The sequence below is a fragment of the Xyrauchen texanus genome, chromosome 3 (assembly GCF_025860055.1).
Source record: "Xyrauchen texanus isolate HMW12.3.18 chromosome 3, RBS_HiC_50CHRs, whole genome shotgun sequence".
Classification (NCBI taxonomy): domain Eukaryota; kingdom Metazoa; phylum Chordata; class Actinopteri; order Cypriniformes; family Catostomidae; genus Xyrauchen; species Xyrauchen texanus.
Window position 1 is genome coordinate 9,443,934 of NC_068278.1, and position 12,354 is coordinate 9,456,287.

The window sequence follows — 12,354 nt, forward strand, 5'->3', positions numbered from 1 at the left end:
TTACTTTATGAATACAATAGTTTAACTATAGTTTTACCATAGTAATATTGTGCAAGGGCACGCAAAACTTCTTGTGAGGCAACCCAAAACTATTGCGATGGCACGTAAAACATATTGCCTGGGATGCAAACTATTGCGAGGGACCACACAAATTACTGCCAGGGATCACAAACTATTGCAGTGGAACACAAAACCGATAGCGAGGGGATGCAAAACTATTAAGACGGCACGCTTATGGAAACTATTGCAAGAGAACACAAAACTGACTGTGAGAGGAAAACTATTGCAAGACAAATCAAAACTTGTTACGAGGGAACACAAACTATTGCAAGGGCATGCAAAACTTATTGCGAGCGAATGCAGACTATTGTTTTGAACGCAAAACTGATTGGGAGAGAACGCAAAACGTATTGCCAAGGATCGCAAACTATTGTGAGGGTACGCAAAACAATTGAGAGGGCAAGCAAAACTTATTGCAAGGGAATGCAAACTATTGCGAGGGCACAAAAATGTATCACGAGGGCACACAAAAGTGATTGAAAGAGCACAGAAAACTATTGCGAGGGAATGCCAAACTTCTTGCGAGGGAATGCAAAACGTAATGCCATGGCACGGAAAAATATTGTAAAGGGGCGCAAAACTTATTGCTAGGGAACCCAAACTATTGTGAGGGAATGCAAACTTATTGCAAGGTAATGCAAGGCTATTGCGAGGGCATGCCAAACTTATTGCGAGGGAACACAAACTATTGCGAGGGAACGTTGTTGCTAGGGCATGCAAAACTATTGAGAGGGCAAACAAAACTTCTTGCGAGGGCTCGCAAAACTATTGCGAGGGTATGCAAAACTTATTGAGAGGGAATGCAAATCTATTGCGAGGGCACACAAAACGTATTGAAAGGGAACCAAAACTATTTCGAGGGAACCTAACCTATTGCATGGGAACGCAAAACTATTGCAAGGTCACACAAAATGTATTGCGTGGGAATGGAAAACTGATTGCGAGTGCACACAAAACTATTGCAAGGGCAAGCAAAACTTATTGCAAGGGAATGCAAACTATTGTTAGGGCACACAAAACTTATCGCGAGGGCACACAAAACCATTACGAGGGCACGCAAAACTTATTGCGAGGGAATGCAAAATTATTGCGAGGGAATGCAAACTATTGTGAGGGAATGCTAAACTAATTGCGAGGGAACACAAACTATTGTGAGGGAATGCCAAACTTATTGTGAGGGAACACAAAATATTGTGAAGGAATGCCAAACTTATTGCGAGGGAATGCAAACTATTGTGAGGGAATGCCAAACTTATTGCGAGGGAATGCAAACTATTGTGAGGGAATGCAAAACTTATTGTGAGGGCAAACAAAACCATGACGAGGGCACGCAAAACTTATTGCAAGGGAATGCAAAACTTATTGCGAGGGAACGCAAACTATTGTGAGGGAATGCCAAACTTATTGCGAGGGAATGCAAACTATTGTGAGAGAATGCCAAATTTATTGCAATGGAATGCAAAACTTATTGCGAGGGAATGCAAATCTTATTGTGAGGGAATGCAAAACGTATTACGAGGGAATGCAAAACGAATGCGAATGAATGCAAAACGAATGCGAATGAATGCAAAACTATTATGAAGTAACGCAAACTATTGTGAGGGAATGGCAAACTATTGTGAGGGAATGCCAAATTTATTACAAGGGAATGCAAAACTTATTGCGAGGGAACGCAAACTATTGTGAGGGAATGCAAAACTTAATGCTAATGAACGCAAATCTATTATGAGGGAACGCAAACTATTGTGAGGGAATGCCAAACTTATTGCGAGGGAACGCAAACTATTGTGAGAGAATGCCAAATTTATTGCGAGGGAATGCAAAACTTATTGCTAGGGAATGCAAAACTTATTGTGAGGGAATGCAAAACTTATTCCGAGGTAATGCAAACTTATTGCAAGGGAATGGAAAACGTATTACAAGGGAATGCAAAACGAATGCGAATGAATGCAAAACTATTATGAAGGAATGCAAACTATTGCGAGGGAATGCAAAACTTATTCCAAGGTAATGCAAACTTATTGCAAGGGAATGCAAAACATATTCCGAGGGAATGCAAACTTATTGCGAGGGAATGAAAAACTTAATGCGAATGAATGCAAAACTATTATGAGGGAACGCAAACTATTGTGAAGGAATGCAAAACTTATTGCAAGGGAACGCAAAACTTAATGCGAATGAATGCAAAACTATTATGAGGGAATGCAAACTATTGTGAGGGAATGCCAAACTTATTGTGAGGGCAGGCAAAACTATTGCTAGGGAACGCAAAACTTATTGCAAGGGAACACAAAACTTATTGCGAGGGAATGCAAATCTTATTGTGAGGGAATGCAAAAAGAATGCGAATGAATGCAAAACTATTATGAAGTAATGCAAACTATTGTGAGGGAATGCCAAACTTATTGCGAGGGAACGCAAACTATTGTGAGAGAATGCCAAATTTATTGAGAGGGAATGCAAAACTTATTGCTAGGGAATGCAAAACTTATTGTGAGGGAATGCAAAACGTATTACGAGGGAATGCAAAACGAATGCGAATGAATGCAAAACTATTATGAAGGAACACAAACTATTGTGAGGGAATGCAAAACTTATTGGGAGGGAATGCAAAACTTATTCTGAGGTAATGCAAACTTATTGCAAGGGAATGCAAAACGTATTCCGATGGAATGCAAAACTTATTGCGAGGGAATGCAAAACTTATTCTGAGGTAATGCAAACTTATTGCAAGGGAATGCAAAACTTATTGCGAGGGAATGCAAAACTTAATGCGAATGAATGCAAAACTGTTATGAGGGAACGCAAACTATTGTGAGGGAATGCCAAACTTATTGCGAGGGAACGCAAAACTTAATGCGAATGAATGCAAAACTATTATGAGGGAACGCAAACTATTGCGAGGGAATGCAAAACTTATTGCAAGGGAACGCAAAACGTAATGCGAATGAATGCAAAACTATTATGAGGGAATGCAAACTATTGTGAGGGAATGCCAAACTTATTGCGAGGGCAGGCAAAACTATTGCTAGGGAACACAAAACTTATTGCAAGGGAACGCAAAACTATTGCGAGGGCATGCAAAACTTATTGGGAGGGACTGCAAAACTATTGTGACAGTACGCAAAACATAATTATATAATTATTATTATATTATTATTATATAGTAATTATAATAATACTATTGGGAATTATGTGTTCTGAAAGATGTACTTTTAGTTTTGTGTTATATGTTGTGTCATTTATGAAATCCCACAGGAAAATTCCCATTTGAATCCTTTAGGTTTACTTCCAAACTATGAGAGAATCTATGCTCTAAACCCACGTGAAAAGGTAAGGAAAAAACGGAAAGGAAATGTTATATAAATATAAAACAAGAGATACAATGAAAGTGTATGGTGACTGAGGCTAACATTCTTCCTAACATCGCTTTTTTTACGAATTTGGAACCAGGTGCAGGTGAGTAAATATGTTGAGTGAAATAATGTCCGAATTTTCATTTTTGGGTAAACTATTCCCTTTAAGTCTATAATACAAGGCCCACATACTGAGTTTTTCCAGTATTTCCTCATCAGTCATCTTGGATTTCTTCCTCTGCCGGTCAGTGTGACGATACAGCATACTGGACGTGTTCTCCGGTTGGACCTGGGACTCCGGAGGGGTTGTGACCTCTTTGACAGGAGCAAGAGGTGCAGCCGGCTCAATGACAGAGCGTGTGAAGATCTACAGACATACAGTGACAAAGTGACAGAGGGTAGGATGAGATCTCAATTGTTTCTCGCATAGTTATGATTGAATATTATATTGTTATAGGCCATTTTACTTCTCTCGCAGCCTTGCAAGCAATGGGATTTCATTGTTTTATACCGTTCTGTTCGTAGAAAACAACTGGATGATGTAATATGTGTCTGACACCAACAAAATAAGCATGTGTACTAACAGATTTGGTGTGCTCTGGTCGTGGAGCGATGATGGGCGGCACCTCATCCTCATCGTCCTCGTCGTCTTCTTCATCTTCGTCATCCTCTTCCTCGTCTTCTTCATCAGACACCGGAGGCGCAAGCGGAGGTTCAGACGCTGTCTTAGCACCTTGCTGCATTCACAAACATAGACATACACATACGCGCAAAATAAAAACAGATGCATCACCGCTCATGGTGTAGCATTCATAACTGCAACATTTCACATTTAAACAAGACCACATCTTCTTAATGTATCATTGAAGTTGCGCCAGCCACAATTCATTTCAACCTCTAGAGGGCAACATCATAAACACAGCCGAGATGAGTGGAGCCCAAATGCAAAGTGAATGGCTATATTCAGAATGGAACTTCCCACTCACTGAATACCGCCAACTATTTTTTTAAACTGTGAGTGAAACAATAGGAAATACTCGACGATAAACATTTCAAACAGTAGTATGCTATGTTGTTGTTCACATGAATGACCTTGCCACAATGCATTTTCCATTCAATAAGTACTGTATCTTTAAAAAAAAAAAAAAAACTGCTATTTTCCACTTTTAAACCAATTTTCTGTACAAATATCGTATTTTTTTAGCAGTCTGAGCAAATAATGAGTCAAAAAAAAATAAATAGATGTTACAAATTGTAACTCGTTCATCACACTGGAAAACTAAGGTATTCTGTTTAAGGTATTCTATTGGCAAATGTGGTTGGTCTTCTGAGTATGCATACTGAAAATTTGCTACTATACACAGTATGCAGCAGTAGTAGTATGCTAGTATCCTCTTTCGTTTCATAGGCAATGTTTTCTGTCCATGTACATTCATGTTTTGAATTATAACATTTACGGACAAGATCCTGCAGCTTAAATGATAGCATTTATGGACAATGGTCTGTTAAAGAACTGCTGCTATCTCTGCTATCTGTCTGCCCTATATACTTTTGTGAAAGTTCATACTGTAACTGGAATTTCTTTTTACAAAACTTTAATCCAGTTATATTGACAGCACTGAAATGATTAAAAACATAAGCATAGATAATAGTATTAGGCCAGGAGGAAGAGCGTGTGATGCAATACAATCATTGTTTATAAGAAGTATGCAGGCTAGAAGTTTTATTTACACGGAAAAAAGGGGAAAGCAGCTCTATTGAAAATACTAAACTAGTACACTTGAAATGAACTAAATACATTTATGGTGGAGATGAGAACATAATTATATAGTGTAAAGTCCAAGTGATTTTAAACAGTCATCAATACGTTTTATATTAAATAAGAAATATTCAAATGGATTCAGACTTCTAACGTATGGTGTTCACTTAAGATTTTAACAGCTTGCTTTAATAACTTATAATGCATACCTTGGGTCTTTACAGATGTGGCACCCTCCACCCTGTAAAACACCTTCAATTTGTTGTGTAACTTAGGTGTAGCTGATGTGTATCTTATATGTTATGTGTAGCTCATTATTTGTTTGACAGCCAGTTGCTTTCTGTGAGAAAAGAATGAATCCTGTTCTAGATTTGTCCTGATTTGTTGCATTATCTCTTTGATTTATAAAAAATAAAACATCAAAATATGTTTTCTAATTGTCTTGAACATATGTTACAAATTTTACTCTATCTGGGCATTTTGTACATCCATTTTTGATAGATATAAGGGCTGGGTCTCTAAGAGAGTGTTTGGAGAAATGATCATGCATTTAAGGGATTAAATGAGCTAATATAACACAATTCTTTATCATTTGGTCTCTTAAAGGGATAGTTCGTCCAAAAAGGAAAATGTTGTCATTGTTTACTCACCTTTGTGTTGTTATAACCCTATATTAATTTCTTTCTTTTTCTTAACACAAAGGGAGAAATTGTGAAAACATATTGTGCTCAGTGATGTCATACAATGGCAGTTTATGGTGACCACCTCTTCAAGCTTCAAAAGAATGCAAAAGTATAATTCTAGAAGTCTAATAAATGATTCCATGAGATTGTTATGAAAGCATACGAAGGGTTGGTTAGAAACAAACCGAAATTGAATTTATTATTTAGTCAAATATTCAATGACCATTGATCTCCTGTGCGCTTTCATGATAGGGCACACGATGGCAACCTGGTGGCAAACGATACTCGATAAAAGGTATATTTTCTATGATAAACAGAGTTTTTGTCCTAACCAGCAGTTACGAGCGACCGTACATTCTATCGATAGCTTGTTTTCTATTTACTAGCACTGGTCCAAAAAACGTTCTCATAACAGTATATTAAAGCCAGCATCTCATGAGCCATTTAAAAACTACTTGATTTTGGCTGAGAATGTTTTTGTGGAGGTTTCACTCCCCTCAGCTATACCACAAATACTCACCGGTTCAGAATGGAGAAGAAGTGGCTGACATTCTGACCTACTCAATCTCTCTCTTTGATTGAGGACACCATTTAAAAATAATAAGGCTGGGCATAGAAATGCATCAATTCTTCAACTACAAACTCTTCAGCCGAGTCCATGGCATTTGTGATGCAATGACAAAAAATAACGTAGCATAGGGTGACCACACATGTCCTCTTTTTCAGACCTGAATAAAGCGTCTGGCCAGGATTTCAAAATTGCCTCTTAATGTCCAGGATTTGTCTTTTGTCTTCATAATGATGTGCTCTCTACAGTTAGTACTATCATTCATTCTGTATATTTGATACTGCACATCAGTTTTCACACATTTGTTTTCTTTATGTGTGATTGTGGTTGTGATTACTGTGGCTGAGAGCAGTTGAGTTTACAGTTACTATTTTAATTCAGATTCATGAACAGATTAATTCATGCTTGGACTCGACTCAGACTCTGTCTGTTATGGACTCAGTCTTGAGTCTGACTCGGCCCCTTTTGGACTCAGACTCAACTAAGGTGGACTCGAACCCAATACTATTAATAACAATCATGAGGCTCATGGAATAATTTATTAGACTTCTGAAATATACTTTTGCATTCCTTTGAAGCTTGAAGAGAAGTGGTTACCATAAACTGCTATTGTATTTACATATTTACATTTGGCAGACGCTTTTATCCAAAGCAACTTACAGGGACAATCCCCCCGGAGCAACCTGGAGTTAAGTGCCTTGCTCAAGGACACAATGGTGGTGGCTGTGGGGCTCGAACCAGCATCCTTCTGATTACCAGATTACCAGTTATGGTGCTTAGACCACTACACCACCACCACTCACAATTCTCAATTGTATGACATCACTGACAGAAAAAAGAAAGAAAGTCATATAGGGTTATAACAACACAGGAGTGAGTAAACAATTACTGAAGTTTCCTTTTTGGCTGCACTAATCCTTTAATTTAATTGCGTACAATCCGTTTATGTTCACTTAATCCAATTGTGTTGGCACAATGTAAATAATATTTGATCCATCAATGTATTGCTGAAACTGGAAATTTCCAGTTCCCAGTATGCTTTGCATGGGACTGGATTGGGTGACTATAAATGAAGTGTTATTTTGATGTATTTCTTTGCTAAATGAAACACGTGGGAGACTTGTTAGAGTTTAGTTAGTGTTAGTGATTTACAGTCATGTTTAATTTTTTGGAGGCTACCATTGTGGAGAAGAGTGGAGCTAATGGTTAGTTCAAGCTTGGGTACATAACTACTGTATAGTCAGTGAGTATTTCTTTTCTCTTTTGAGCGATCATCTGTTTAATGACAGATTGGGGATCTGTAGACCCTCAACAGTACCATACTTGTTATACAGTACAAAAAGATATATAATATGCTAAAATGTTTGTTGTTAGTTAGCAACAAGATGCAAGGTCTAGAGATAATTGAACAGATCAAATTAATGTTAGGTTAACTCAATTCATTTAGGTTTCTGCTACACAAAGTATTTGAGAAGAGCCAACAGAGTTGGGTCTATCATCCAATCAAGTGACTCTCTTGTCTCTTAAAACATGACAGTTACTTTCTTCCGTCACACATAACACTCTTTCCACTTCAGATCATGCTTTGGGACTCTATGGATAGATTTAGATCTATCCATAGATATCTTTAGGGTTTGGGTGATGGCAGAAAATTAAGAAGCATGTACACAACGCATTACACATCTGGGGATTTGCACGTCTACAATTCGTAAAAATGCATATGAACAAACTGGTACGATTTCATACGAATAAGCCATATATATACATATAAAAATTTAAATTCCACAACTGAATTAATTTAAACCAAAATTTAACAGCATTCATAATCATTTAACACACAGCTAACCTACCCATTACAGGCACCTATTTGCATTTATTATTTATATATATATATATATATATATATATATATATATATATATATATATATATATATATTATTTATAATGTAATAATTTAATTTTTTAGACAATATTTTTTTTTTTATATACAATTATTTTTATTTTTGTATTTAATTTTTTATATTTTACATTTAACTTAATTACAACATGTTTAAGCCCCTTTTTAAGCTTTTTACATCATGGGGATCGTTGGAAGGTCCCTAGAGTGTTGGTGGTTTCAGGATTTGCAATATCACCGTGATGGACATTTGATCCACACAAAGATAGCAAAACCTGAAACACATGCGCACACACATTTGCCAAACAAGCCATGTGAGAATTAGATCAATGTCCTTTAAAACCCACATGTTATGTTGACCAAATTGTGAGGAGACTTTACATTTGTGCTGCTAAAAAAAATAAACAAATCTTATATGACTTTCATCCACAGAACACAAAAAGGAGATGCTAGGCAGAATGTTAGAGACTGAAAACTTCAGTCACTATTCACTTTCAATGTACAGAAAACAGATGCAATGAAGGTTCTTCTTAACATCTCATTAACACCAATTAAAACAAAGCATACTGCTTCCCAAACTTTGCACATTGGTAAAAGTAAGAGTTCAAGAACCTCTTGAAAGAGGAAACCTGAGCCAAAACCAGTTTGAAATCAGCAGCTTTATTTGTATAAAGGTCAGACTCACAAGATTAAGCATCACATGCATTTTTAGATTAGTCTCTGCCAATCAGAAACTGGCATTTGGCCTAAAAATGATTCAAACCTGAAATATAAGGAAGAGATTGAGTATCGGGAGGCCTCCAGCACCTTGAGGTATGAGATGGATGGCGGATGATAACAGACACACATACACATATTTGCATGAATGTAGCACTGTCGGTGTGGCTATGTATGTTGTTTTAATGACCTGCAGTAAAGGAAGCACTATCTTTGATAAGGCAAGCAAGCTAGCAAGCAATTTAAGCAAAACACTAGAGCAAAACCCTAAAAATGTGGGAGGAACTTTTTGGAAAGTACCTAAATATCTTACTTTTAAAGACCCCATGAAATCAGACTTTGGGTTTTATGCAGCATGGTCTTTTAGAATCACGTTTCTACACCTATATTTTTGGGAAATAATTTTTATGTGGCTCGTTGTACGTAGAGCAGTACTTTCCTGGTGACATGAACACTAGGGGCGCTAAAACAACAATGACTTTTACTCCCTTACACACGCAAATTACACTATAAACTGAAGTAGTTGCTTTAGCAATTACGTTTATCATCTTACATTAGCTTTTAATGAATATATAGGTAAGGTTTAGGTTTAAGGTTTAGGGTAAGGTCGGTTTTGTTGATTTAAAACTCAATAGAGCGTTAACCTTGTGAACTTTTAACTCGCTTTTAGCGCCTCTCAGTGGACATTTCATCAGAACAGCCGCGATTAAAAAAAAAAAATGAATTCCTAAAATGTCACCACAGCCACGTTATTTTCATGAGATCAGGCTGGTTTTGTGGCTTTTAGTCCAAATCTGTTAGCTTTAAAGCCATCTGTATGAGAGTGCACAGCAAAAAATTTGTAATCTTAATTAGTATTTTTTTAGCGTGTTTTCCAGTAAAAAATATAGAAATATCCTTGAAACAAGATAATTTACTTGAGGCGCATCATTGCATAAGATATTAAGACTTCTTTATTGTTTATAGTTATAGCTTTAGTTAGTTATCCATTCAAAATATCCAAATCTGTCTATTTTTAACATTTACACATTAAAATGTTTTAACAAATTTCCATCAAACTGAACTGAGTAATCATTAACTCAATCACATTATACCATGGTCTGTTCGAATACTCGATTCTGATTGGCTGGAATGCATGCGGTTCAAACTGTTAAATGCACATGTTATTCAGGTCAGTTTTAATCATCGTTCGATATTAATGTGCTCTTTGTAACCCTAGCAACATAACAATACAGAGCAAGCAGAGTGAGCTTTAGCAATTGAAAACATTTCCTAAACGCTTTTATCAGCATAGCTAATAGAAGGAAACTTCTTTTTCTGTTCGAGCTGCTACTGAATGGAACCGCATTCCTTTAACAATCAGAAATCTAAAAACCTATTGTACATTTAAGAACCATTTAAAGAAATGGTTACTTGAATTTCAGAGCTGTCAACATTAACACATTTCTCTAGTCTTCTTGCCTTGTGTGTATGTATATGTTATGTCTTTGTCAGATGTTAGTTTGATTGTTGGTTTGCTGTAATTTGACTGTATTTATTTATTTATTTATTTATTTTTAACATAATAGGATCTTTTACTAAATGCATTGTACAACTTATTTATATATATATATATATATATATATATATATATATGTCATTTTAGTCTTTTTAGGGTGACTTTTAACATCTGTCCTGGGACTGCAGACGAAAAATAGCCTTCTGGCTAATTCTGGCATATTGGCAGCAATGTTAATTAATATGCACTGTCCCTGTAATAATAAATAAAGTATAAACCTATTAAATACGTCTTTTGCTGTCCGGCAAGACGATTTAAACTGTAATGTGTATGTTATGTTGCTGTGCTGAAGTGCCACCACTAGAGCCCAAATGCAGCTAGCATTTTGCAGTGAAGCGCTACCATTCAAGGACAAATTGCGATTTCATTCTTAATTCAGTCAATCGTGCGGTATTGATTGATACCATACCGATGTATAAATGGGTTTCCCCTTATCAATACAGTAAGTGCTACTTTTACTGTCACTGCCACATTTGTAACATCGGTTTTTCCACTTTATTGTGAAAATGACATTATAATAAAAATTCATTAATACATTTTCCCTGGAGTGCCAACCCATCTACTTTCTGTACATATTGTTATTTATGGATTGTTTATTTAATTTTTTATTTTCTTTACTTTGATCCCCCTTTCTCCCAATTTGGAATGCCCAATTTCCAAAACTTAATAGGTCCTCATGATGTTGAGGTTAATCACCTCAATCCGATTGGCGGAGGACAAGTCTCAGTTGCCTCCAATTCTGAGTACGCCAATCTATGCATCTTATCATGAGGCTCGTTGCACATGACACCGCAGAGACTCATGTGGAGGCTCATGCTACTTTCCACGATCCACGCACAACTTACCACGCGCCCGCATTGAGAGTGAGAACCATTAATCATGACCACGAGGAGGTTACCCCATGTGACTCTACCCTCCCTAGCAACCGGGCCAATTTGGTTGCTCAGTAGACCTGGCTGGAGTCACTCAGCACACCCTGGATTGGAACTCGTGACTCCAGGGGTGGTAATCAGCATCAATACTCACTGAGCTACCCAGGCCCCCTTATTATTTCTGAATTGTGGATTGTGCGCCAAGTGTGCGGTCGCACTACATTTTCTACACATGGAAATAACACTGCATTCATCAAACCATTTCATGGTGTCTTTAAGTTAACATGTTGGTGTTTTCTAGACTAGCTTTGCTGTGCATCCGAACAACATAAGCTATAGTGACAAGAATGTTCATTGTAGTTCAGCTTCAGGTGACAAATCCAACATAAATTCAGGGACAGCACTGAGATGACCTCAGTCGAGCCTCTTTCATATAAAACCAAGCTTCTATTAGCACACCTTTAATCAAAATGTGTTTCCAATTAAATCTAAAAGTGTGTTTGCAGTGTGATGTGCAGCATTGCAGAACTCTTAATGTTTAAAAGCTCCCTGCAGTAGCCAAAGTACAGTGAGCATCATGCCAAATAATGTTCTAGACCAGCACCGGAATGGCTTTAGCTTTGCCAAATATTATGCTGCTTCTTTAGTGGCGTACAGTATAAAGGTGAAGTTTTACCTTGTCGAATAACGCGCTGCAGGTTCTAAGGCTGACAGGTGGCCCGGAAGACAGGAGGCGGTTCTGAATGATGACAAGGTTGAGAACGGGAGGATATTTTACTTGACACAAAAATAGAACCACAAAGTATTCAAACACTACAAATGGACTGCAGAGGACAGAAGGGAAGGTGTGAGGGTGCATACAGAGGGAAAGGGTGGTTTGGG

At 37.2% G+C, this 12,354-nt stretch overlaps 1 protein-coding gene across 2 annotated transcripts in view; it reads right to left on the minus strand.

Moving 5' to 3' along the window:
- The window catches only part of LOC127631390 (serine/threonine-protein kinase PAK 3-like), a 62,923-nt gene that overhangs the window by 16,395 nt on the left and 34,174 nt on the right, over positions 1-12,354 (minus strand). Inside the window, exons 6-8 of one of the 2 annotated variants that reach the window (XM_052109500.1) lie at positions 12,149-12,211; positions 4,001-4,153; positions 3,609-3,783 (exon numbers count right to left, since the gene is read on the minus strand). In XM_052109500.1, the coding sequence (XP_051965460.1) occupies positions 3,609-3,783; positions 4,001-4,153; positions 12,149-12,211 (391 nt within the window). The remainder of the gene's footprint in view (positions 1-3,608; positions 3,784-4,000; positions 4,154-12,148; positions 12,212-12,354) is intronic. The other variant, XM_052109509.1, reaches the window with a different exon arrangement.